This window comes from Lithobates pipiens, unplaced genomic scaffold (genome assembly GCF_037356315.1).
Source record: "Lithobates pipiens isolate NorthernLeopardFrog02 unplaced genomic scaffold, aLitPip1_a1.2 Scaffold_23, whole genome shotgun sequence".
Classification (NCBI taxonomy): domain Eukaryota; kingdom Metazoa; phylum Chordata; class Amphibia; order Anura; family Ranidae; genus Lithobates; species Lithobates pipiens.
The window spans coordinates 67,692,713-67,719,072 of record NW_027507785.1 but is presented as its reverse complement, the minus strand read 5'-3'; the positions used below and the strand labels follow the sequence as shown (position 1 = coordinate 67,719,072).

The window sequence follows — 26,360 nt, the reverse complement described above, 5'->3', positions numbered from 1 at the left end:
GTGACACGGAGTATTATAAGGTGTTCAGAATTCTTGGCCTCTCTCATGGTCATTCAAAGGTCAAAAAGTTCCCCTGATAACAGAGAATGAAGAGAAAGTTTGATTTGTCATGTAAGAATTCTTGCACAGTTGTACCGGCTCCTCTCCTGGACTAAAATGGCTTAATCTGATTTCACTGCACACTGTGAGCGTCTCACATTGTACATTAGAAGATGCAGCAAGTGATATAAAGCCTCATTTCCTAGCTGGAGGACATCCAACATCATATAGCTCAGGGGTGTCAAACTCAATTTCATTGCAGGCCGCATCAGAAGCATTATGGTTGCCCTCAAAGGGCCAGTTGTATCTGTAATGCCGCGTACACACGATCGGAATTCCGGCCAGAAAAAGACAGATGAGAGCTTTTCATCGGAAAATGCGACCGGGTGTATGCTCCATTGGAATTTAGCTGTCCAAATTTCCGCCAGCCAAAAAGTTATAGCATGTTCTCAATTTTCCCGACAGAAAAACGTTCTATCGGAAATTTCCGATCGTGTGTTTGCAATTCCGACACGCCAAAAATCACGCATGCTCAGATTCAACTACGAGATGGAAGTTATTGGCTACTGGCTATTGAACTTCCTTTTTATAGTCCCGTCCTACGTGTTGTACGTCACCGCGTTCTAAATGATCGGAATTTGGTGTGACTGTGTGTAGGCAAGACAGCTTCAGCGGAAAAACCATCAGAGCTTTTTCCGACAAGAATGCTGATCGTATGTATGCGGCATAAGACTAGATGTCCAGAACACCCCAACCCCCCTTACATCAGATGTCAAGAGCCCCAACCTCTGGTGTACAGAGACTGCAAAAGGCTGATCCCAAGTTATGCCGCGTACACACGACCGGACTTTGACAACAACAATTCGATCGTGTGTGGGCGTTTCTTCGGACCTTTGCTGTCTAAAAATCAGACAGACTTTAGATTTAAAACATGTTTCAATTCTTTCTGACGGACTCAAGTCCTGTTGAAAAATCCATTCGTCTGTATGTTAGTCCGACAAACGAAAACCGACGCTAGGGCAGCTATTGGCTACTAGCTATGAACTTCCTTATTCTAGTCCGGTCGTACATCATCACGTTCAAATCCGTCGGACTTTGGTGTGCTTGTGTGTGGCCAAGTCCGTTCCTTCAGAAAGTCCATCGGAACTCCGCCAAAAGTCCGTCGGGCCTAGTCCGTCGAAAAGTCCGGTTGGGTGTACGCGCCATTAGATTCAGGTACGTACCTACTTGCATGCAAAAGAAATAAATTCAATGTTTGGGTCTTTCTATATGGTTTATATCTGCAATAAGTGAAAAACAAGTCAACATAATTGAAGCCTAATGCCCTGTACACGCGGTCGGACTTTCCGACAACAAAATCCATCGGATTTTTTCCGACGGATTTTGGCCCAAACTTGTCTAGCATACACACGGTCGCACGTTCTGAACGCGGTGACGTAGAACACGTACGATGGGACTATAAAGGGGCCAGTAGCCAATAGCTTTCATCTAATTGTTCGTAATGCTTGTAATTTATTCTGAGCATGCGTGGCACTTTGTCTGTCGGAAATTGTCTACACACGATTGGAATTTAAACTGCCCCATGCACATATAGCATACCTCTCAACTTTTTTAGATGGGAATGAGGGACACCTATCAGCAAAAGTATGCAGGCATAGGACACACCTCTGGCCACGCCCCCTTAAAGGAAAATTTTACAAAAAACAAGATTGGTTAAACCCACAAGTGTTTTTTTCTTACCATACTATTCCTTTATATTGGCTTTTGGAATTTACAAATGCAGCAATTTAGAAATCAGATGAAAGGTTTAGCACTGGGAAACACTTTTTGATAGATAAAAAGTGCATTTTATATACATCTATATAGATCAGACCAAAATGAGGGACAAATAATGAGGGACAGAGGGACATTGTTCTAAAATCAGGGACAATTGGAATGCATATACAACAATGGATGTAAAATGTATCCATCAGTTTAGGCTAATATATATTCTTATATATATTTTTGGTAAAAAAAATTGCAATAGGCGTATATTGATTGGTTTGTGCAAAAGTAATCGCGTCTACAAACTATGGGATTGATTTAGGGACTTTTATTTCTATTTTCTTATGATTATTTTTACTAGTAATGTTGACGATCTGCACTTTTTAGCGGGACTGCGACATTGCGGCGGACAAATCTGAACCCAAATTACACTTTTTGAGGGCCAGTGACATTATTACATTGATCAGTGCTATAAAAATGCACTGATCAAAGTATAAATGACAACGGGGTTAACACTAATGCCCTGTACACACGGTCGGAAATTCCAACGGAAATGGACCGATCGGATTATATTGTCGGAAAATCCAATCGTGTGTGGGCTCTATCTGACTTTTTACGTCGGAAATTCCGACGGAAAAAATTTGAGAGCAGGATCTAAAATTTTCCGACAAAAAAATCAGATCAGACTTTTTATGATCGTTTGTAGAGAATTCCAATGGACAAAGTGCCACGCATGCTCAGATCAAATTACGAGACCAAAGCTATTGGCTACTAGCCTCTACGTAGTAACGTCGTACGCAACGAACATCACCACGTACCGGACGATGGGATTTTCCGTCAACTTTGTCCGACCGTGTGTATGCAACACCAGTTTCAGACAAAATCCGTTGGGAAAAAATCCGACAGATTTTGTGGTCGGAATGTCCGACCGTGTGTACAAGGCATAAGGGGCTATCAAGGGGTTAACTGTGTTCCCTGGGTGTGTTCTAGCTGTGTGGGGGATGGGTTTACTGGTACATGACAGAGATTGCTGTTCCCGATCTCCGGTCCCCTGTCAGAACGGGGATCTGCTTTGTTTACTATTCTTCCCCTGTATACCACAATCGCAGGTCACCGTCGGACAACAAGTCCGTCCGATCTGCAGGCATGCTCCCGCAGCGTGCAGCAGGCGCGAGCCGCCGTACAGATACAGTATAACGATGGCAGCTGGACGGCTAATGGTTAAAGGGTCCCAAAAAATGTTTGTGTGCTAAATATAAGAAACAGTTAAATAGAAAAGGGGGGTGGGGGGGTGATACAGCTGCTGCTTTAGCAGCACTGGAAATCTAAGGGTTAAAACAGGTGCAATCATAAGATGACCGTAACTGGATCAGTCCGCAGCTGTCCGAACTTGATGATCGCCCCCCCCCCCCCCCCCCTCAACAAAATAACTTTCCCACCAATGGACTGAAGTTCCAAACATGATTTGAAATGGATCCCACCTCTCCTTCCTCACCACATTCCCCTGCAGAGGAAGTCTGTGCTCGCTGCCCTTCTATGAACCGTATGGTCGCCTCATTCCAGCTCTGGGACTTTGCAGAACACATTATAGGGAGCACCAACCGGGCGCAGCAAGACAAACCCTGTGTGCCGGCTGCAGACGACTCTCTGGACACACTGAGCATCCCAACTGTGAGTCTCTTCTAGAAGAAAACATTTAATAAAGCAATGCATATATTCCTGCAAATCCATAACAACCAATTAGAAGAGCTCTCCCAATTATCTGATAACACTAAACTCAGATCTGATTGGTTAATATGAATTGATGTGTTTTTTTTTTTTTGCTGCTTTAACTTAGCTAGGAGAGCACAAAACAATATCTATGCATGATACAAAGAGCAAATGATGGTTAGTGGTTTGTAGTGAGCAGCTTAGGTTATGTTGACATTTGTGCGCTGGGGGAACGCACGGAAAAAAATCGCACCATTTCCCGCAAGGCACAGAAAGACGATGCCCTTTAGAAAGCCATTCCTTCTTAGCCCTCGTGCACACGGTCGGACATTCCGACAATAAAATCCGTCGGATTTTTTCCTAAGGATTTTGTCCGAAACTGGTGTTGCATACACACGGTCGGACAAAGTTTTCGGAAAATCCGATCGTTCGTAACGTGATGACGTTTTATTGTTACGACGGGACTACGATCAGGCTAGTAGCCAATAGCTTTGGTCTAGGAATTTGATCTGAGCATGCGTGGCACTTTGTGCGATCGGAATTCTCTACAAACGATCGGGCAAAGTCCGATCGGATCATGTTGTCGGAAAGTTTTTATATCCAGCTCTCAAACTTTGGACATTCTGACGGAAAAAGTCCAATGAAGCCCACACATGGTTGGATTATCCGACAACACGGTCCGATTGGACATTTTCCGTCAGAATGTCCGACCGTGTGTACAAGGGCTAAAAGTGTTACTAAACCCACAGCAGTAAAATCAGTCTGTATATGCAGTAAAGCACGCTTGTTTCACTCATTGTGGAACCTAATGCCGCGTACACGCGGTCGGAATTTCGGCCAGCAAAAGACAGATGAGAGGTTTTCATCGGAAAATGCGATCGTGTGTATGCTCCATCGGAATTTTGCTGGCCGAGTTCCCGCCAGTAAAAGACTGAGAGCAGGTTCTCATTTTTTCCGAAGGAAAAAGTTTCTATCGGGAATTCCGATCGTGTGTATGCAATTCCGACTAGCAAAAACTCACGCATGCTCAGATTCAACTACGAGACGGAAGCTGTTGGCTACTGGCTATTGAACTTCCTTTTTATAGTCGCGTCGTACGTGTGGTACGTCACCGTGTTCTTGACGGTCGTGATTTGATGTGACCGCGTGTAGGCAAGACAGCTTGAGCGAAATCCCATTGGAATTCCGTTGGGAAAACCATCAGAGCTTTTCCCGACCAAAATTCCGATTGTGTTTACGCAGCATAAGGGGTTAATCCTCCACATTGCCACTGGTATTGTCCCAGAATGAAGGTACCCAGGACCCGGGACAGACCTGCAAAATGCGGCACTGTCCTGGGCAATCCGGGAAATGTGGTCATTCTATGTGCAACACAGTGATGATGTCACTGCTACTTTTACAAGGTAATAACAAACATTGACCTAAGGAATTTTGACACTTGTTTGACACTCATTTACACCCTGCTTGTTACAGGTCTGAGATATAAAAATATTGAAGAGTTACGCACCCAGGTAACTAGCATTTTCAATGCCTGCAATGTTGATCCCAAAACTTTAAATAGACCCTTGAGTTTATAGCCACCCACCATTAATATTCCAAGTTTCTTCCATGATTTTACAACTATGCATAGTCTATATCCCACTTCTGCATTCAGAGTTTTTGTTCACATAAAACCTTTTGGTGAAATTCAGGGGCATCGCGAGGGGGTGGCTGGGGGGGCTGCAGCCCTGAATGTGACCCCGAAAAGCCCAGAGTCTCAGGCATGCAGCTCTCTTCTGTTAGCCCCAAGCGGCGAGCACCGGGACCAATCTGATCCTGAGTGCCGCCGAGTGCGGCCGAGTGCCATAGCAGGTCCCGCCTTCTGGAGCCTGCGACGCCTATGATGGACATCCCACTAGTCCAATGCCAGGACCGCGGGACTATGACATCCATCATAGGCGCTGCAGGCTCCAGAAGGCGGGAATTACAATGCGGCCGTCACGCCTCATCCGGGCGGGTCGCTCTCCTCCTCGGCTCCTCCTCTGACGACAGACTGACTGACTGCCTGGCTGCTGTGACACTGCACACCACGGCTGAGGTAGGTCAGACAGTGTATGTAAATGTCAGTGTATGTGGGTCAGGCAGGCCAGTGTAGGTAGGTAAGTAGGTAGGTCACTACTGTCAGTGTAGGTAGGTCAGTGTATGTAGGTCACTACCGTCAGTTTATGTAAATGTCAGGTAGGTTAGTGTATGTAGGTTAGTGTAGGTAGGTCAGTGTAGGTAGGTCAGTGTAGGTAGGTCAGTGTGGGTAGGTCAGTGTGGGTAGGTCACTACCGTCAGTTTATGTAAATGTCAATGTTTGTAGGTCAGTGTTTGTAGGTCAGTGTGGGTAGGTCAGTGTGGGTAGGTCAGTGTGGGTAGGTCAGTGTATGTAGGTCAGTGTAGGTAGGTCAATGTGGGTAGGTCAGTGTAGGTAGGTCAATGTGGGTAGGTCAGTGTGGGTAGGTCAGTGTGGGTAGGTCAGTGTGGGTAGGTCAGTGTATGTAGGTCAGTGTTAGTAGGTCAGTGTGGGTAGGTCAGTGTTAGTAGGTCAGTGTGGGTAGGTCAGTGTGGGTAGGTCAGTGTGGATAGGTCAGTGTTAGTAGGTCAGTGTAGGTAGGTCAGTGTATATAGGTCAGGTAGTTCACGGCCCAGACGAAAAAAAAGGCTGCGTCACGTACATGGTCTTTTTGCCACCTAGCACTGCCCCTGGTGAAGTTGATATCAATTTGTCCTGTGACACGAGGTTTCGGCTTTATACCAGCGTGTTCCAGATCACAGCGATGAGTAGAAAGCTACCTAACGGGTATTAAATGAGTTACTCAGAATTTCATTAAATCAATCAACGTTTTTTTACTGAGGGATGTGCTCAAGTTACTTGAGCAGCGACCAGGAAATAAATATCATCAAGCGTCAAATACTGACCTGTCACCAGTGAAGGTTTCCCAGCATTATGAATTGCGATAAGGATAACCGGCATTGCTTCTCTACATTTTTTTATCACATAAGAAGGCTCAAACTCTAGCCAAAACTTGTGGCATGTTTTTTATGCTACCTGTGTCCTCACTTCCTGTTCATGTTATGGGTGTCATAAAGACCAGTCCCTCCAACTTTCTCTTTATGTGCAGGGTGACTGGTCTTGTCTCCGCCCTCCTCCTGTAGATTTCTGCAGGCAGCCTGTAGTGGGTGGAGCCCACTGGGTCCCTCCCACAGCTCTGTTCTCTGCAGAGTACAGCAAAGTGATAATGTAACCACTATTTTTACAATGTATTATTGGGATTGCTAAGGCCCCTTTCACATGAGCGCCTCCGCTTAATGGAATCCGCTTGCTCAGCGGGGGATTTCTTCGCTGATCCCTGATGAGCAGACAGATGACAGGTCCTTGTCTTCTCCACTGTGCAGAGTGGACACAGTCCCATTCTCCTCTATGGCTAAAACGGATGGAAATGGACCACCTGTCCGTTTCCATACGATCCGCCGGGCAGATGGAAAATAGGACCACCATCTGTCTGTTTTTGGTGGACAGGTTCGGATCGGATAGCAGCGAGTGTCAGTGATCTGCTGCTCCATAGAGGAGACTAGAGGGTCTGAAAACTGACAGGCGGACCTGGTCAGACAGCCCATGTGAAATGGCCCAGTCATTTGGTGCACACCACCATGCGTACGGCCAGCGGGTGGGCTTTAACACCAAGAGGCCGCATATGAGCAGGGTTGGTGCAAGGATTTTTGACACACTAGGCAAAACCTAATTTTGCAGCCCCCTGGCTCCACCCCTGACTTCACCCCCTTTGACCTGCCCATGTATACCCCACCTTTTTAATGAAGCGCCCATCAAATGCAGCCTCACCAGCGCCCATCCAATGCAGCCTCACCAGCGCCCATCCAATGCAGCCTCACCAGCGCCCATCAAATTCAGCCTCACCAGCGCCCATCAAATTCAGCTTACCAGTGCCCATCAAATGCAGCTTACCAGTGCCCATCAAATGCAGCCTACCAGCGCCCGTCAATGCAGCCTACCAGCACCCATCAATGCAGCCCATCAATGAATGTTTGCTTGCTTTCATTCATTCAGGAGTCAGAACACAGACACAGTCCTCTGCCACTGCTGCACCACTGACACTATGTGCGAACAGAGTGGCGGCTGCCTGCTGATTCTGAGACTTAGTTGCTTGCTGCAGAGAGAAGAGAGGAGAAACACCAGTGGCCAGGCACCCTAGGCAGCAGTATGCCCTAGACGGCTGCCTAGTTTGCCTAGTGGTAGCACCGGCCCTGTATATGAGGTTAATCATACACCTGACTCTAATCCTACAAAATCTTTAACTTTGTGCAAGTGTAAGAACTGATGCTGGTTTGATGGCAAAGGGTAGTCATACCAAAAATTGCTTTGATTTAGGCTGGGTTCACACCCTTGCAAATTGGATGCGAGTTCCCCGCATCCAATTCGCAATAGCAGGAGATTGTGATTGGCTCTCTATGGAGCCGGTTTACATATCTCCGCTGTGGCTCCGGTGCAAAATTGCACAGGAGTCCTGTGCGTCTTTTGATCATTTTCAGGTCTGAATTCAGGCAAAAAATTGGACCTGAAACAGTGGACCAGGACGCATCGGGACTATGCTGGGAGCCGTATGCAGCGATGGTGTGAACCCAGCCTTAGATTTTTCTTCTGTTCATTCACTTTGTATTTTGTAAATTGATAAAAATAAACAATTAAAATATATTTTTTTTAAACATTCTTACTTTACAGCATTGCTTTACACCTGCCTAAAACTTTTGCACAGTACTGTATATAATGGCTGATTGCAGGGGCTGCTGTCCCTTCTCAGTCTTGTAGTCATAACCAAGTTTGGCCTATTGAAATTAGCCCTCGATGTTACTTGAATTTGACATATCACATATCCGCAGATGTGAAGGCTGATGAGGTTAGGTTACAGGGTGATGGCTATTTTCAGCACTCACCCACTTATCAGGGTGTGGAAAAATTGCCCATTAACACTGATTTAAAAAGACTTTGGAGAGATCTATAAAACCTGAGATAGAATCATATCTCTTCTGCCTATAAAATGAAAACCATTTCAAATATATTTTGACTAATGGGAGTAAGACACTTTTACGAGGGTTAGTTCTAGTCACACAAACCCTGAAAAATAGTACAGCTAATCTTTTTTTGATAAATAAATATATATTTAGGGTGGTATTTTAGTTTGATGTTGCAATGGACATCAAGTTCTTAAAGAAGAATTCCAGGTATGGATATTTTATACATAGCTACATTGGTCTAGCTTGGACTAATCCGCAGGGGCGGACTGACCATTCATTTACTTGGGCACTGCCAGAGGGCCCCGGGCCACTAGGGGGCCAAAACAGGGTTGCCAGTCTCAGTAAAACCAGGGACAGTATGTCAAAATCTGTGTTTTTTTTTACATCCGTCTCTAAAATGTCCCTTACCGACATCCTTTTGGTCTAAAAAACCCGAGATTATAGCTGCCCCACCTTCTCAGCCAATAGAAACATGTCTATGTATACCAGGGGTGCCCAACCTTTTGAAGAGCGAGGGCCACTTAAGCGAACTGGTAACTGGTCGCGGGCCACAATGAGGGGAGTGGGAGGATGACAGGTTCATGTCCACGGACACAGCCCTCTCTACTCTATGGGCCCTCTGACCCAATCCGATTCGCCCAGATGGAAGGCGCAGATCCCTTTCTATTTTTTTTTTAGGTAGGCCGTTTACTTCTGCTGCTCGATAGAGGTGAATAGTAAGTTCGATTGGGTCGGACCAATCACATGAAAGGGGTCTAAAACTGCTTTCACACTGATGCGCCACGATTTGCCCAAACCGCAGGTGCAGCGCAGTGAACCTGTGAATTTTCTGCAGGTTAGCTGCACTTTGCCGTAAACTTCTATTATATCCTGCAGGTGTGGCGAACTTTCTGAAGGTGTAACAAACCCGCAGGTAATAACAGAAGTCTATGGCTCAATGCAGGTAACCCGCAGCTGCACTGCACCTGCGGATCAGTTTGAAAGCAGCCCAGTAACCACCGCAAAACAGATATATCCATATATACTGTGAATTTAGTAGTAAACTTACCTTTATCTTCCATTCTGGTATCGCTGGCTGTTGCTGTCCTAGGTGGAATGCATTTGGTATCACTCCGCCTGTGACAGGAGTGGGCACTATACAGGAAGCATTGGCTATTGTGGCTCTGCTCCACAGCCACTTGATTCCACTACCAGTGGCTTCATTTAAAAAACTGCTGCTCTGGGATGGCGGGTTGGCAACCCATGATCTGGGCTTGCCAACTTGCCATCTTAGAGCAGGAGGTTGAGGGCCACATCAGAGGGCTCCGTGGGCCACTGGTTGGGCACCCCTGGTGTATACTGTGTTTACATGTATGCATATACTGTGTCATTTTATACTGTGTGTGTGTGCTATGTGGCCCCATAATCTCTGATTGCCTAGGGGCCCCATAATCTCCAAATGCTCAGGGGCCCCAAGAGTTGTCAGTCCACCCCTGGACTAATGTAACTATGCATATCATATCCAGCTGATGTCCCTGATAGCTGGAAATCGGTGTAGTAGACACCACTACTCTAATGATCTCCACATGCTTCTGGGTCCTGTGCTGATGCATTGTGAACACAGGAGGTCAACCACTCAGCACAGGCACCATTCAGAGAACGCCCCGCCTCGGCACCTCATCCAATCACAAAAAATGCAGAGCACTCTCTGAATGGCTCCCGTGCAAAGCAGTTGACCCCCTGTAATAACGATGCATTGGGCTGACCACTCAGCTCAGGACCCGGAAGCAAGTGAAGACCACTGGGGTAGCGGTGTCTACTTCTACGATTTCCCTGTGTCCCTGTTTACCGGTTCAGGTGCGATTCAGGTCCGAATTTTAGCCAGAATGCAATCTGGACCGTGGCCAACCCGGACCTGTGTATACCGGCTCCATTAAGAGCTGGTCGCACTCGCCTGTTGTGCAAATTGGATGTGGGGAAACATTTATGTGAACCCAGACTTGTACTTTAGGGACCATTCCAAAATAAAGGTACTGGAACTTCTTGGGAATTAGCAAGTGAGGCAGTCAGATGTTGGAAATGCATGGCAAAGCTTCCTTAGAAACTTCCACCCAAAATGTATTTCAAAGTGTTGCTTGGAGGAATTTTTAATGACCCTGGAGAACAGTTTATTGCCCCTTGGATAGTACTACCCAATGAAGGTGCTAAGTTTGGCTTACCGGCTTTACATATAATTCTGTTGTAATAATATAATTCCTTCCACATTAACGTGCAATGTGTCTCTTCCTCAGAGTAACAGTAATTGCAGAATTAAAGGTCTCTATTTTGTCACAATAAAGTCCTCCAGGGTAAACCTATGCCCCTGACTTTAATCCTTGACATGAACTTGTATTAAACAAGACTCATCTTCATCATTCATGGATTTGCGGGATAGGAGACCGCTGAGCTCTTGGATTACATGTAATATTTCCGATTAACCCAGCAAAATGCAGGCAGCTTTAAGTAATTTAAGGATAATAGTACAATCTGCACGGTCCTATCTCGTAACATATGGATGAAGTCTTAAAGGGGAGGATAAAGTGTGATGGTGAGCCATAATGTAGAAGTAACTGTCAATGGAACAGCCCTTCAAATGCAAGAAAGACTTTGATTGGCTGCTAGGGTGGCAGCAGAATCTCATAAAGCAACTTTCTGTTCTGTAACATTATTTAAAAATGTAATCAAACTCAAAAAGTGAAGATTTGGCATGGTATAGATTTTAAAAAATATGTAGAAATGTTAATTGTAACCAAGAAACATCTTAGAGCAGTGATGGAGAACTTTGGCACCCCAGATGTTTTGGAACTACATTTCCCACGATGCTCCACTACACTGCAGAGTGCATGAGCATCATGGGAAATGTAGTTCCAAGACATCTTGGGTGCCAAGGTTTGCCATCACTGCCTTAGAAGATCTACCTTTTGTCTGAAAAGTCTCTTGATAAATATCAGTGCACTACCTAGCATGTGAGTGTGCCTAGGCACATCTGTTCCTACAGCCCCATACCTGTATAACTGCAGTGTAATATTTAAGGTCCTGTCTATGACTGCTCATTCCAGGAGATTTGGAATCAGATTTGGTGCGGCTGCTCACTGTTCTAATTGATGGAGGCTCTGATATGAGGAAGCAAATTTACTGCTACAGGGTGACCGTGCTGTGCAGAATCACATATACATATATATATATATATATATATATATATATATATATATATATATATATATATATATACTGTATATCACAAAAGTAAGTACACCCCTCACATTTTTGCAAATATTTTATTATATCGTGTCATGTGACAACACTGAAGAAATTACACTTTGCTACAATGTAAAGTAGTGAGTGTACAGCTTGTATAACAGTGTAAATTTGCTGTCCCCTCAAAATAACTTAACACACAGCCATTAAAGTGGTTGTATACCCACATTTTTAACTTTTACCTACAGGAAAGCCTATAATAAGGCTTACCTGTAGGTAAAAAAAATATCTCCTAAACCTGTACGGTTTAGGAGATATTCCCCTCGGTATGCGCCGCTGACTGCAGCGGCGCATGCGCACAAGGGGTTTCTCGCCGTCAAAATCCGGCAGCAGCCGAGCGGCCGGACTGAAATCTCCCGCGCGCATGCGCGGGAGTGACGATATCGCGGCTCCGGCCACTCAGAGCGCCGGAGCCGCGATACCTGGAAGAAACGCAGAGGGAGCATGTCAGCTCCCTCGGCGTGGATCGGGCCAGATGTCGGGGCCTCGTTCTAAGGTAAGTATTTCATAATGAGCTAGTATGCGGTGCATACTAGCTCATTATGCCTTTTGCTTTGCAGGTTTTAAAAAAAAAAAAAATGTGCGGGTTTACTACCGCTTTAATGTCTAAACTGCTGGTAACAAAAATGAGTACACCCCTAAGTGAAAATGTCCAAATTGGGCCTAATTAGCCATTTTCCCTCCCCGTTGTCATGTGACGTGTTACAAGGTCTCAGGTGTGAATGGGGAGCAGGTGTGTTAAATTTGGTGTTATCGCTCTCACTCTCTCATACTGGTCACTGGAAGTTCAACATGGCACCTCATGGCAAAGAACTCTCTGAAGATCTGAAATAAAAGAATTGGTGCTCTACATAAAGATGGCCTAGGCCATAAGAAGATTGCCAAGACCCTAAAACTGAGCTGCAGCACGGTGGCCAAGACCATGCAGCGGTCTAACAGGACAGGTTCCACTCAGAACAGGCCTCGCCATGGTTGACCACAGAAGTTGAGTGCATGTGCTCAGCGTCATATCTAGAGATTGTCTTTTGGAAATAGATGAATGAGTGCTGCCAGCATTGCTGCAGAGGTTGTAGGGGGGGTCAGCCTGTCAGTGCTCAGACCATACACTGCACACTGCATCGAATTGGTCTGCATGGCTGTCATCCCAGAAGGAAGCCTCTTCTAAAGATGATGCACAAGAAAGCCTGCAAACAGTTTGCTGAAGGCAAGCAGACTAAGGACATGGATTACTGGAACCATGTCCTGTGGTCTGATGAGATCAAGATAAACTTATTTGGTTCACATGGTGTCAAGTGTGTGTGGGGGGGCAACCAGGTGAGGAGTACAAAGACAAGTGTATCTTGCCTACAGTGAAGCATGGTGGTGGGAGTGTCATGGTCTGGGGCTGCATGAGGGCTACTGGCACTGGGGAGCTACAGTTCATTGAGGTAACCATGAATGCCAACATGTACTGTGACATACTGAAGCAGAGCATGATCCCCTCCCTTCAGAGACTTGGCCACAGGGCAGTATTCCAACATGATAACGACCCCAAACATACCTCCAAGATGACCACTGCCTTGATAAAGAAGCTGAGGGTAAAGGTGATGGACTGGCCTCCTCAAATGGAAGGTGGAGGAGCACAAGGTCTCTAACATCCACCAGCTCCATGATGTCGTCATGGAGAAGTGGAAGAGGACTCCAGTGGCAACCTTTGAAGCTCCGGTGAACTCCATGCCCAAGAGGGTTAAGGCAGTGCTGGAAAATAATGTTGGCCTCACAAAATATTGACACTTTGGGCCCAATTTGGACATTTTCACTTAGGGGTGTACTCACTTTTGTTGCCAGCAGTTTAGACAATAATGGCTGTGTGTTGAGTTTTTTTGAGGGGACACCAAATTTACACTGTTATACAAGCTGTACACTCACTACTTTACACTGTAGCAAAGTGTCATTTCTTCAGTGTTGTCACATGAAAAGATATAATAAAATATTTACAAAAATGTGAGGGGTGTACTCACTTTTGTGAGATACTGTGTATGTGTATATATATATATGTATATATGTGTATATAAATATATATATATATATATATATATATATATATATATATATATATATATATATATATATATACATGATCCTGCACTTCTGGGTATGGGGGGATGTGCGCGCGCCGCCGAAGTGCCACTTCTGCTGTGATTTGTCACAGCAGATGCTGATCAGCGGGTGCCGGCCAATGGATGTCCACCCACAGTTCGTCAGGAAAACACACAAAGTGGGCTCTGCCTATGTAAAGGCAAGGCAGAACTCTGTCTTGACAGGGGGGGGAAGTGATGGATTTTCTTTCCCTTAGTAAACGCACCACACATAGTACACACAAACACTGGCTAGGCACACATTTAACCCCTTGATCACCCTAGATGTTTAACATGTACAGTGACAGGTCATATTTATACATAACTGCCAACTGTCCCTGATTTTGAGGGACTGTCCCTGATTCGGAACAATGTCCCTCTGCCCCTCTTTCCTCCTCATTTGTCCCTCATTTTGATCTGATCTATATAGTTGTATATAAAATGCACTTTTTATCTTTCAAAAAGTGTTTCTCAGTGCTAAACATTTCCTCCAATTTCTAAATTGCTGCATTGTAAATTTTGAAAGCCAATATAAAGGAATAGTAGTGGTAAAAAATAAAAAAAAAGCCCTTGTGGATTTAATTAAACTTTTTTGGGTTAATTCTCCTTTTAAGGGGTGTGGCAGGGGGCGTGTCCTCTGCCTACATACGTTTGCTAGTAGGTGTCCCTCATTCCCATCTCAAAATGTTGGGAGGTATGTTTATAGCATTGATCACTGCATTAGTGTGTGCCCCCCCCCCCCCCCCCCCCCCACACACACACACACACACACACTGTTGCAGCAAACTGAATGTCATCCAGTTAGGCTTTACATCTCCTTTAACTCTTTCATTTGCCAATCATCTATTTCTCTAATTCCTCACTAATGAAGGAAAAGATTTTAGAAGCTGAGTACATCTGGAAAATCCCTCTCTGCTCCTTATCCTGCAGAATCAGAAAGCCTCCCGCTGTATAACTGGATGCCCGCCAGGGCACAGGGGCTAGGCAGGTCAGCTTGACATCACTGCCTTCTCCATTAGCACTACCCTCGCTCAAACATCTGAGCTTTCCCGTGCCAGAAGGAAATGCCAAACTTCTCCACAGGCCTGGCACATCTCTGACTTGTCAGAGACCCGAGGACAGGTTGAAAGGGTCCTCGAGGACAAGAGGGGAGGGCATCCACAGGCAGATATGGTAATAATCAACTCACAGAATATCATATGAGGCAATGTAAGTGGATGTACAGACTAATGTATACTAAATGCCTGTGTTTCAGGGGCAAGCATCCTGCTTAGAAGCAAATACATCTTTCACTATGTCTACTAAAGATCTGGACCAGGAGAATCCTGCAGAATATTGCCAAGGTAGGTCATCAGAGCACTTTGAGGTGACACATTGGCTATGGGGGAATTTATTTTGCTTGCATTTGACCCAGTTTAGGTTTTCATGGGGTCGGGCATCTTTGCAAACCTTTATCATCTGAAGTGCTTGAGATGCCTCATGGAGACGGCAGTCGCTTTTTGTTCCCTGTAAAAGAGGCCCAAGACAAATATCTGCCTCTTTATGGGTGCCCTTAAAGTGTAGTCATAGAGGGGATGATGTGCTAAAATTGAGGAGGGTAAGGAAAGGTTGGTAAAGGTAACCATGGCTCGACCATGCAAAGATGTCCAGATAAAATTTAGCAGCATCAGTAATGCCGCGTACACACGACCAGACATTCCAGCAGACTAGGTCCAATGGTTTTCCCGACTGACTTTTCAGCGGAGTTCTGACGGACTTTCCGAACAAACAAACTTGGCCACACACAATCACACCAAAGTCCGATGGATTCGAATGTGATGACGTACAACTGGATTAGAATAAGGACGTTCATAGCCAGTAGCCAATAGCTGCCTTAGCGTCGGTTTTCGTCCGTCGGACTAGCATACACACGAACTGATTTTTCGACCGGACTCGAGTCCGTCGGAAAGATTTGAAACATGTTCTAAATCTAAAGTCTATCAGATTTTTCGACAGCAAAGGTTCGATGAAGCCCACACACGGTCAAATTGTCTGACGGATTCGTTCCGTCTGACCATTGCTGTCGTAAAGTCCGGCCGTGTGTACATGGCATATGTGTCGGGTAACTCAACAGTACCTTTATGATTAGTTTACATACATATATATATATATATATATATATATATATATATATATATATATATATATATATATATATATATATATATATAAAATTTATTTTTTTTAGGAAATATAGGACTTTTTGTTTGGTATGCTTTCTAATAAACGCCTTGTTGTTTTTTTATCATCAGCCAGCAAATTGACAAAAAATTTTGAAAACTGCATTCTGGTTATTATACACATTGTCGTTTTTTATTTTATTTTTAACTCTTGATTAAGTTATTAAAAAAATGTAATTGCACTGTGACAGCTGTAGCCTGTTCTATCTCTCTAAGAGACACAATGAAAGCTGAAGCTGGTCTGTTTGTAAACAAATCCCATATGATCTCCATGATTGGGGATTAACATGATTAGCCACTTGCCACCAAACGATATACTGGTCTGAGTGGTTATCCCAGGGTCAGGGGCTGCAGCTGCAATCATGACTTCAGTATCTTTTTTTAGAGGCAGCGATGCTCTACAATGTAATAGCGAACCTAATTAGCCACTGCATCGCTTTCACAAGCAGTGGGAGCCCCCCCCCAGGCTGCCCTCTGGTGCCTCTCCCATCCTATCAGGGAGCCCGAGACTAATGCCAGCTGATCATGGATCTGATCAGGGATATCACTATGGTCTAAGACAGCGGTTCTCAAACTCAGTCCTCAAGTAACGGTCCATGTTTTCAGGTTTTCCTTTACTTTGCACATCTGCTTTAAATCAATATCAATGACATGGTATTGATAAGGGCTATTTTATCTAAGGGAAGTTCCCAAAACATGGCCTGTTGGGGCTACTTGAGGACAGAGGTTGAGAACCACTGGTGTTATGCCCCGTACACACAAGCGGATTTTCCGTCTGAAAAAACTTGGATGTTTTTTCCACCAGAATTCCACTCAAGCTTGGCTTGCACACACACGAAAAGTTCTCTGAACTTTCGACCGCCAAGAATGTGGTGACATACAACACTACGACGAGCAGAGAAAATGAAGTTCAATGCTTCTGAGCATGTGTCGAATTGTTTCTGAGCATGCTTAGGAATTTTGCGCGTCAGAATTGGTATAGACGATCGGAATTTCCGATCTGAACTTTTTCTGGCTGAAAAATTGAGAACCTGCTCTCAATCTTTTGTTGGCGGGAATTCAACCAGCAAAAGTCCGATGGAGCATACACAGGGTCGAAATTTCTGACCAAAAGCTCACATCGGACTTTTGCTGGCAGAATTTCTGATCGTGTGTACGGGGCATAAGAGACCAGAAGCAAGGAGTATTTCGTCACTTCCAGTTTGGGCAGAATGTAAACAATCCAATTTTTTTTTTTTTATTGAGTTTAACACAAAAATTATACACAACAGTACAAGAAAAACCGCCTTCAGCAATACAGGAAAAAAACAAAACATTTGGCTCGTCAACAATGCACATTCTATAGCCTCCATCAGGAGGTGAGTAGGTATCAAGACCAGTGAGGTTCAACCCGCCTCATACCATTATTGTCAGGATACAAAGAAATTTCCAAGCACTCCCACCCACCCCAACCATGGAACAACACCCCAGAGAGACACGTCTCATAATATATCAACGTGAATGAAAAGAATTAGAAACATCCCATTTTTGGATTGGGATAGCATTTGTTCAAACCGATCTTGGTTTGATCAGATGCTTTTAAGGGCAAAGGAGATATCTGGGGTCTAATAGACCCTTTCATGTCTCAGTAGAGGACCTGTCATGCTTTATTGCTATCAGAGGGGATGTTTACATTCCCTATGATAGCAATCAAAGTAATACATTTTTTTTAAAAGAGACAGTGTAAAGATACAAATATATATATATATATATAATAAATAATAAAATAAAAAATGTAACGCTCCCTGTCCCACCATGCTCATGCACAAAGCTAACCACACATGTCGGTCCCACATCGGTACATAAACGCTGATCACCCCACACGCGAGGAATCGCCACGAACATCAGATTAAAATAAATACTTCTAGCACCAGACTTTCTATGTAAATCAAAAGTGGTAATCTGTAAAGGCTTTTAAAGCTTTGCCTATGGACAATATAATGTACATAGCTTGTTGCCGTACTACGAGCGTGCACAATTTTAAAGCATGCCATGTTAGGTATCTATTTACATGCATAACACAGATGGCATAACACCATCTTTTATATTTTACCAAACAATTGGATACTATTTTTGCATTAAAATGTATTAACCACTTATCTACAGGGCACTTTCACCCCTCTCCTGCCCAGGCCATTTTTCAGCTTTCAGCCCTGTCACACTTTGAATGACAATTGCGTGGTCATGCTACACTGTAACCATGTTAAAAAAAAATTATAATTTTCTTCACACATATAGAGCTTTCTTTTTTAATCACTGTTGGGATTTTTTATTTTTTTTTAAAACCTAAAATTTTGAAAAAACATTTTTTCTTAGTTTCTATGAGTAAATATTGTAAATATGTAATTTTTCTCCTTCACTGATGTGTGCTGATGAGGTGGCACTGATGATGTGGCACTTATGGGCACTGATGAGGGAGCACTTATGGGCACTGATTAGGTGGCACTGAGGAGGAGGCACTAACATTCTGCACTTATGGGCACTGATAGGTGGCACTGATGAGCACTGATAGGCGGCACTAATGAGTGGCACTGGTGGGCATTGATAGGTGCCACTGGTGGGCACTGATAGGTGGCACTGGTGGGCACTGATAGGCGGCATGGATAAGTGGCACTGATGGGCAGCACTAATGGGCACTGGCCATTGATGGGTGGCACTGATAGGCATTGATGGGCTTTACTGATGGGCATTGATAGGCATCACTGATAGGCAGCACTGAAAGCCAGCACTGACTGACATCACTGATGGGCACTGATTTCTGCTAGTGGTGGGCACTGATTGTTGGCACTGGTGGGCACTGATTGCTGGCACTGGTTGGCATTGGTTGCTGGCACTGGTTAGCATGGGTTGCTGGCACTGGTGGCGCTCTAATGTAATCAGGGCACTGATTATCAGTGCCTTATTACATCTCTCACTTTCCCTTGCAAGGAGATGCCACTGATCAGCTCTCTGACAGAGTGTGTGGCGAGAGGAGAGACGCTTACCGGCACCTCCTTGTTTACATGTGACCGGCTGTGATTGGACACAGCTGATCACATGATTAAAGAACCATGTAAGTGGCTCTATACAGAGATCGGGGTCGCGCCGTGTTCCAGCAACATGGCGCGACCACGATTGCCGCGATGCGTGAACAAGAGCCACACCGTCCCGCCATCATTTGAAGGTAGGCAGGCGGCAAGTGGTTAAAGTGTATTTTCTTCACAAAAAAATGCATTTGAAAAACTGCTTCACAAATACAGTGTGATATAAAAAATTGCTACACCCACCATTGTATGCTCTAGGGCCTCTCCTTAAAAAAAATATATAATGTTTGAGGGTTCTAAGTACTTTTTAGCAAAAAAATTAATGCTGATTTTTACAAGAAGTAGAGAAGTGTCAGAATAGGCCTCATCTTCAAGTGGTTAGGAACCACACTCATTGCTTCCTAAATATGTGTGTAGACCATCAGCTGTCAGAGACACACAGGTGATGACCCCTAATTCTAAAACGAAATGTAGGTTAACATTCTCTCAATATGGAAAACGGTACCTGAGAGTGTTGATCTACGGATCATGGGTGTCAAGGCGTTATGGATTTTTTAAGACCGATAATATTCTCTGCCTATTACCCTACTAAGTAAACCCTGTCTCTTGCACCAGTTGAGGTGCGCCTCTGCAGTGGTAATATCTGGCAATTTTGTCTTTGGCACTTGTAAGGAAGAGTTTGGAGTCACCTGATATTTCAGTTTTTGATGCTGGAGGATTTAGCCAAATGACAGTTTCTTATCTCTGATGGGGACCCCTTTGGTATGGTCTCTGCTCATTAGTAGGATCTGCACCTGCTGTGGCTATTACATTAGTAGGATCTGCACCTGCTGTGGCCATTGCAGGGGTTCCCACCATCTGTTGGGGCTGCTGACATCAATCATATACAGTATGGCAGCACCCAGCAGTCTCGGGACCTTTAGATGTCTACACAAGGGAAGCTTTTAGAGGCAAATAACATTCATAAAACACATTAAATGCACAAGTAACCTTATGAGAAAATTGTTGTAGAAATGAATAGTCTGATAACAGGGTCCCTTCAAGAGTATACTTAATTTCATTGTATTTTCCATGTATGTGAATCCTTACAGAAGGATACCACCCGGTACAAATGGGTGAACTGCTGAACAGGAGGTACCAAGTCATGCACAAGGTCGGATGGGGCTATTTCTCCACAGTGTGGCTATGTCGAGACTTGCAGTAAGTCGTACTTCTTACATTTTCTATTCAGTTTGATAGCCATCATTACATACTGTAAATGTGGTCATACTACCTTTGTAGGCAGCAGACAGATAGGCAAGACACTCTAATGCTGACCGGTCTAACCAAAATAATTCTAAACAATCCAAAACACATTTTCGGTGCTGTGTTAAAAAAAAAAAATTTGCATGACTGATTACTTCTCCGAAAATGTTTGCTTTCCAGGATGAAGAAGTGTGTTGCGGTGAAGATTTCAAAAAGCGGGAAAAAGTTTAATGAAGCCGCCATGGATGAAATTGCGCTGCTTAACTGTGTAATAATGTAATGAGGGCAGTTTGTGGGGTTCCAAGGCCAAAATGACTGCTACAAGCCAGATCTTTTTCCGTTTAGCTTTTTTTGGGGCTTTTTTTTTTTTCAAAAGTACTCACCATCTATAATTTATTAAAAAGTGCTCTGATTGTAATGTGCCAACTAATTTACATACCATTTAAAAAAAGACACAAGAAATCAAAACGCACTGCCTTTATGATCTGTTGCAGGTGTCAATAGATTGGCACCCCCAAATGCAAATCTCAAACGCAGTGCGTTTGCAGGCAACAGATTGGATGCTACTGAAGTACTATGCGATTTGGTGTGGTGCGTATTTTAAAAGTAGTGCATGCACTAGTTTTTGTGCAATTTGTAGCCCATTCAAATAAATGGGCTGCCTAATCACGCTGCAGGGGAATGCACAGGTTTCTAGTGTAAACCAGCCCTTAAATAAGAACTTCAGTCCCCCTACTGTTGGATCCCCCCGAACATTACCGGTACTCATACCTCCCAACTTTTTGAGATGGGAATGAGGGACACCTATAAGTAAAAGTATGCAGGCATAGGACACACCCCCTGTCACGCCCCCTTAAAGGAGAATTTTACAAGATTGGTTAAACCCACAAGTGCTTTTTTTTACCACTGTTATTCCTTTATATTGCCTTACAAATGCAGCAATTTAGAAATAGATCATTTAGCGCTGCAAAACACTTTTTGATAGAAAAAAAGTGCATTTTATATACATCTATATAGATCAGACCAAAATGAGGGACAAATGAGGAGGAATGAGGGACAGAGGGACATTGCTCCAAATCAGGGACAGTCCCTCCAAATTAGGGACAGTTGGGAGCTATGCCGGTACAGCCATCTTTGATGGTCCAGCACATTTGTAGATGTACCAAAGTGCAACGCATGCATGGGTGCACAAATGTGGAACGATTAAGAAGGTACAGGATTTTCTGTTTGCTCCCTGCAAGTGTAAATTCTTCAGTCTGTGTAAAAAATTAACAGAAAGTCCTGTACCTTACTAATTGCTGACACACACATGGGCGCACACAGACTTTTCGACGGACTAGGTCCGATGGACCGGAATCCGTTGGACAGTTTGATCATGTATGGGCTCCAGCGGACTTTTTTTCCCCAAAGTCTGATGGACCTAGAAATAAAACATGTTTCAAATCTTTCCAACGGACTCGAGTCCGGTCGAGAAATCCAGTCGTCTGTGTGCTAGTCCGACAGACTAAAACCGACGCTAGGGCAGCTATTGGCTACTGGCTATGAACTTCCTTATTCTAGTCCGGTCGTACGTCATCACGTTCTAATCCGTCTGACTTTTGGAGTGATTGTGTGTGAGCAAGTCTGTTCATTTGAAAGTCCGGCAGACCTCCGCTGCAAAGTCCATCGGATAGTCCGCCGGACCAAGTCCATCGAAAAGTCAGATCGTGTGTACGCGGCATTAGTGAAATGGCATAATAATGGCCTTTGCTCCTTTACACCCAGTTCTCCCTCTACTTGGCACACCTCTGTATGCATGATTGTACAGTTGTTTGCTTGAATGATGGAGTGTAGCTTTTCGCTATAACCAAGCTGGTGTCTTTCGATTGCAGGTGAATGGGGCGCGCAAAAAGGATTCGCAAGGAGAAAACGTCATACGATTTCTGCAGGACTTCAAACTGATTGGAGAAAATGGCCTCCATATCCTAATACTAAAAAAAGACAACTGATTCTGTTTAGTTGTATCTAATTCTAAAGATGACCTGACAGGTTTATTCAATGATGTGGTGCCAAGGGTAAGGCCCGTTCACACCAGCTCCAGTATATTGCTCTTATGCTGGTGACATTGGTAGGGGTGGTGTGGTGCATTGCGATGTTTACATTTTTTCAACTTTATTTTAATGTCACAAAATTACATTTAACTCTATACACTGCAGTGCATTTTTATACAATGCATTACACACCACAGCACATGTATGGTATGAACAGGGCACATAGAGAACATTTATTTTGTATCTGCCCGTGGGTTGAGCCTGTGTTGATGCAAATCAATGCAGTCCGATGCATCTGGTGTGATTGAGCCCTAATGATAAGTTGCACTAGCAAAAAATGGGCTACTGCAGTTTTTAAAATCATCATTGCTCTTGTAGCAGTACCATTTTATAGGCATAGATGTAGCTTGATCTTTATATCCATTGGCTGTTGTGCTGTTATCCACAATGGTATCTATAATGTGCTCTTTGCTGGCCTCTGCAGTAGAGCTGCTGCCATGACATGTAGGATCAGTCAGCTGTTTTAGGGTACTGTTGCTGGTTAACCAATCAGATTAAACCTTTAAATGCAGATTAGGAAATAAAAAAAATATATTTGATGTTTTTTGCACTGCTCTGCCATTCCAAGAAAGCTTTGTACAGTGGCAAGAAAAAGCCAAAACAATAGACAAACAAAATGGTGGTTATTTACTAAAGGCAACTCCACTTTGCACTGCAAGTGCACTTGGAAGTAAAGTCGCTGTAGATCCCAGGGGGACATGCAAGGAAAATAAAAAAACAGCATTTTAGCTTCCATATGATTGGATGATAAAATCAGCAGAGCTTCCACTCATTTCAGATCTACCCCTTAGAAATAGAGCGACTGCACTTCTAACTGCACTTTCAGTGCAAAGTGGATTTGCCTTTCCTAAATAACCCCCAATGTGCATAAAGTAATATCAAAGATAGATCATCGTCTTCTCGGGTCCCCTGCCGGTGCTCCTGGCCCCTCCCTACTGCCGAATGCCCCACACAGCAAGCAGCTTGCTATGGGGACACCTGAGCAGGCTCTGTCCCAAGCCATTGCTCTGTGTGTCCATTCACAAAGAGAGCAAAGCTCAGCCCCGGCCATCCCTCTCTCCTTATTGGCTCACTGGCTGTGATTGATAGTAGCAGGAGCCAGTGCCTCAGCCAATGAGGAGGAAGAGATCCGGGAGAACCACTGCTCTTGTGCACATCGCTGGATTGAGATGGGGCTCAGCTAGGTATTAGGGTAGGCTTGGAGGGGCTGCTGCACACAGAAGGTTTATTTTACCTTCATGTATAGAATTCTTCAAGGTAACAAACCTTGTGCCTTTACAATCGATTTAAGCTGATAACACACAAACAATTCGAAGTTCTTGTGTCTTGATTGAACACTTTCCTGGGCCACATTGGAAGAAGAAGAATTGTCTTCAACCACACATAAAATACACTAACAATGAGAAAAGCTGATGAGCAAAAAAAGTCAGACGGGCCACACATTAATAAACACGGATATAGAAAATGTACCTATCTGAGTAATAATACGTCATTTTTTTGTAATTTTTTTTTATTACAAAAGTAAAAGATGGGAACATTAAACTAGTGAGATATTTGACAGTGTTTTTGATAAAGGAACGCATCAATATCTGGTTGGATGGATGTAGTAGCAATTCTCATTGAATTCTCAAGGTGCTCATCAGATATTTTGGTTGGAAAACCTTGCAAATAGTTGCTCACAAATATAGGGACTGCTGAAAACTGATGACTTGAATAAGGCCTGATTGTAGAGTGGGAGATTTTTCTTTGGGAAGAGAAAAACGTATAAAAGTCCAGTAAAGAAACATTGTTAAGTTTTTCGGGCGCATGTATTCGCTAAGTGTAAACACATTTTTACAAAAAAATTCCCCCAAAAATTAATAATTTTTGAAGTAAGTTTACCATTTTGTGTTGGGCCGCTGGTTGGACAGCCCAGCATTAAACAATGCTGGAGGGAAAACTAAGCAAACCCATAGACTAATTACTTTAATGAAAGCTAATTTGAGTCAGTAATTTGCACAGCTGGAGTCCATTTAATGAAATTCAATGTGTTTTTTATTTTTTATATTTATGTTTAGAGCTACTTTGATTGATAAAACATTTTAAGATTGCCGTTTACAAGAAGCCTCAGCTGATGTGAACCATGCCTTGCAAAAAGGAGCTTTCTGAAGACATACTATTTAGAGTAGTTGATGGCAAATTACTGCAGAAAAATAGTTTTTATGAACCAGCAAGAACAGTGAGTTTCAATCTTTTTGAGACCAGGGGCCGGTAAATTCTTCCCAAACCCAACAGTAACAAATACATTTTATAGTGACCCACGATAAATTAAAGCGGAAGTAAACCAATCGATCTAACAGTTTGAAAAAACAGTTACATTCCCGGCATGCCGGAAATGTTAACTGTCACATTGGTTGTGCTCTCAACCAAACTGTCAAACAATCCAATGGCTGGTGTCATAACTGATCACATGTGCAGCTTCATGGCAGTTAAATATTAAACAGAGGACAAGATGGCAGCTTCCTTGGCTGAAAATGATAGGAGGGTTTACTTCCACTTTAAGGGTCTCCGCTCAGGCTGGCAAGGTCCGATAAGTTGGAATGCTGCTGAGTAGTGAGGGTGCAGGCTGAGGAGAAGTCTCTTCAGACCCGAAGCATGCTACAGATATAGGAAGAGACTGCCTGACCGCCACACACCTCACCCAGCCCCACTGGTTGGCAGGTAAAAGCAGCCTCAACTCGATTCATTCAGGGCATGCCCCCAACATGTTTCACCCTGCCCTAGCTTAGAGGCACTATGGAGGTTAAGGGCTCTTTTAGGGGACCTAGGAGCACTGTGGGTCACCCTGGAATATCGGCGGGCATGATGGGAGCTGGGAGGCACTATGGGAAGTTAAGTGATCTGTAGATATTTAGAGGCCCCAAAGAAGGGAGGCCAAGTCCCAGTGGCTGAAAACCAATAATCTAGGGTAAAAGACTTATACGCAAGATTACTAATTTCTCCTAAATATTCTAGTCCCCTGGCCTCTGCTGATCCCACATCATTAGTACTTTGGGCCCTTGAGCAAACATGCAGATTGGAAACCCTGATGTTGCTCCTTCGATGCTTTGTCTAAGGTAGTAACTCAAGTGCCAGAAGACAGAGAGGAAGCAAGCATTTTTGGAAGGAGGTCAGTAATGGTGGCCTTCATATAAGCATCCTTCATAAAGATTGACAATATTATTTCTCTGTAGTATTAGATCGTAAGCTCCTCAGCAGAAAGGGGGTGATATAAATGGCTCAATATTCTCTGTGCTGCAGGATATATTGACAATAAACTTCATTATCATTAATAATGAGTCCTTAACTAAGGTGTCCACATGTGTGCCTTGTGTTTGAGTTGCTAGGACCATCTCTCCTACACTTGATGAGGAACTATGGACCTAAGGGGCTACCACTGAGCTGTGTAAAACGAATTATACAACAGGTATATCTTTTGTACATATTTATTCCCAGGGCTTATTACATTGTATACTGAAAGGGATGTCTCATTGCAATTCCCTTCCTTTATCTGCATACAGATCTGCCATACCACCAGCTTTCTAAGATAAGAAATAGACTAGTAAAAAGTATGCAGGCAAAGGACATACCTCTTTCCACATTAGATACACAGGCCACAAAGAATCCATACATAAAGAGACCCTGTCACCAACTTGCACATAAAAAAAAAAAACAATCAGTATTTTAAATGCTTACGCGCAGTGATTTTTCTTTTTTTTTTTTTATAATTTATTCTTTATTCGCTTGTTATGTGCCTTCGAAGTT

At 43.8% G+C, this 26,360-nt stretch overlaps 1 protein-coding gene across 2 annotated transcripts in view; it reads left to right on the top strand.

Annotated features, from left to right (window-relative positions):
* The first annotated feature begins 3,244 nt into the window (after window positions 1-3,244).
* Window positions 3,245-26,360, top strand: part of LOC143927631 (SRSF protein kinase 3-like) — a 32,209-nt gene continuing 9,093 nt past the window's right edge. The window contains exons 1-6 of one of the 2 annotated variants that reach the window (XM_077451810.1): window positions 3,245-3,474; window positions 15,217-15,304; window positions 20,334-20,442; window positions 20,668-20,755; window positions 22,359-22,448; window positions 25,918-26,022. In XM_077451810.1, coding sequence (XP_077307936.1) covers window positions 3,274-3,474; window positions 15,217-15,304; window positions 20,334-20,442; window positions 20,668-20,755; window positions 22,359-22,448; window positions 25,918-26,022 — 681 coding nt within the window. In that variant the 5' untranslated portion in view covers window positions 3,245-3,273. Of the gene's footprint in view, window positions 3,475-14,954; window positions 15,135-15,216; window positions 15,305-20,333; window positions 20,443-20,667; window positions 20,756-22,358; window positions 22,449-25,917; window positions 26,023-26,360 lie in introns of those variants that run through there. The other variant, XM_077451811.1, reaches the window with a different exon arrangement.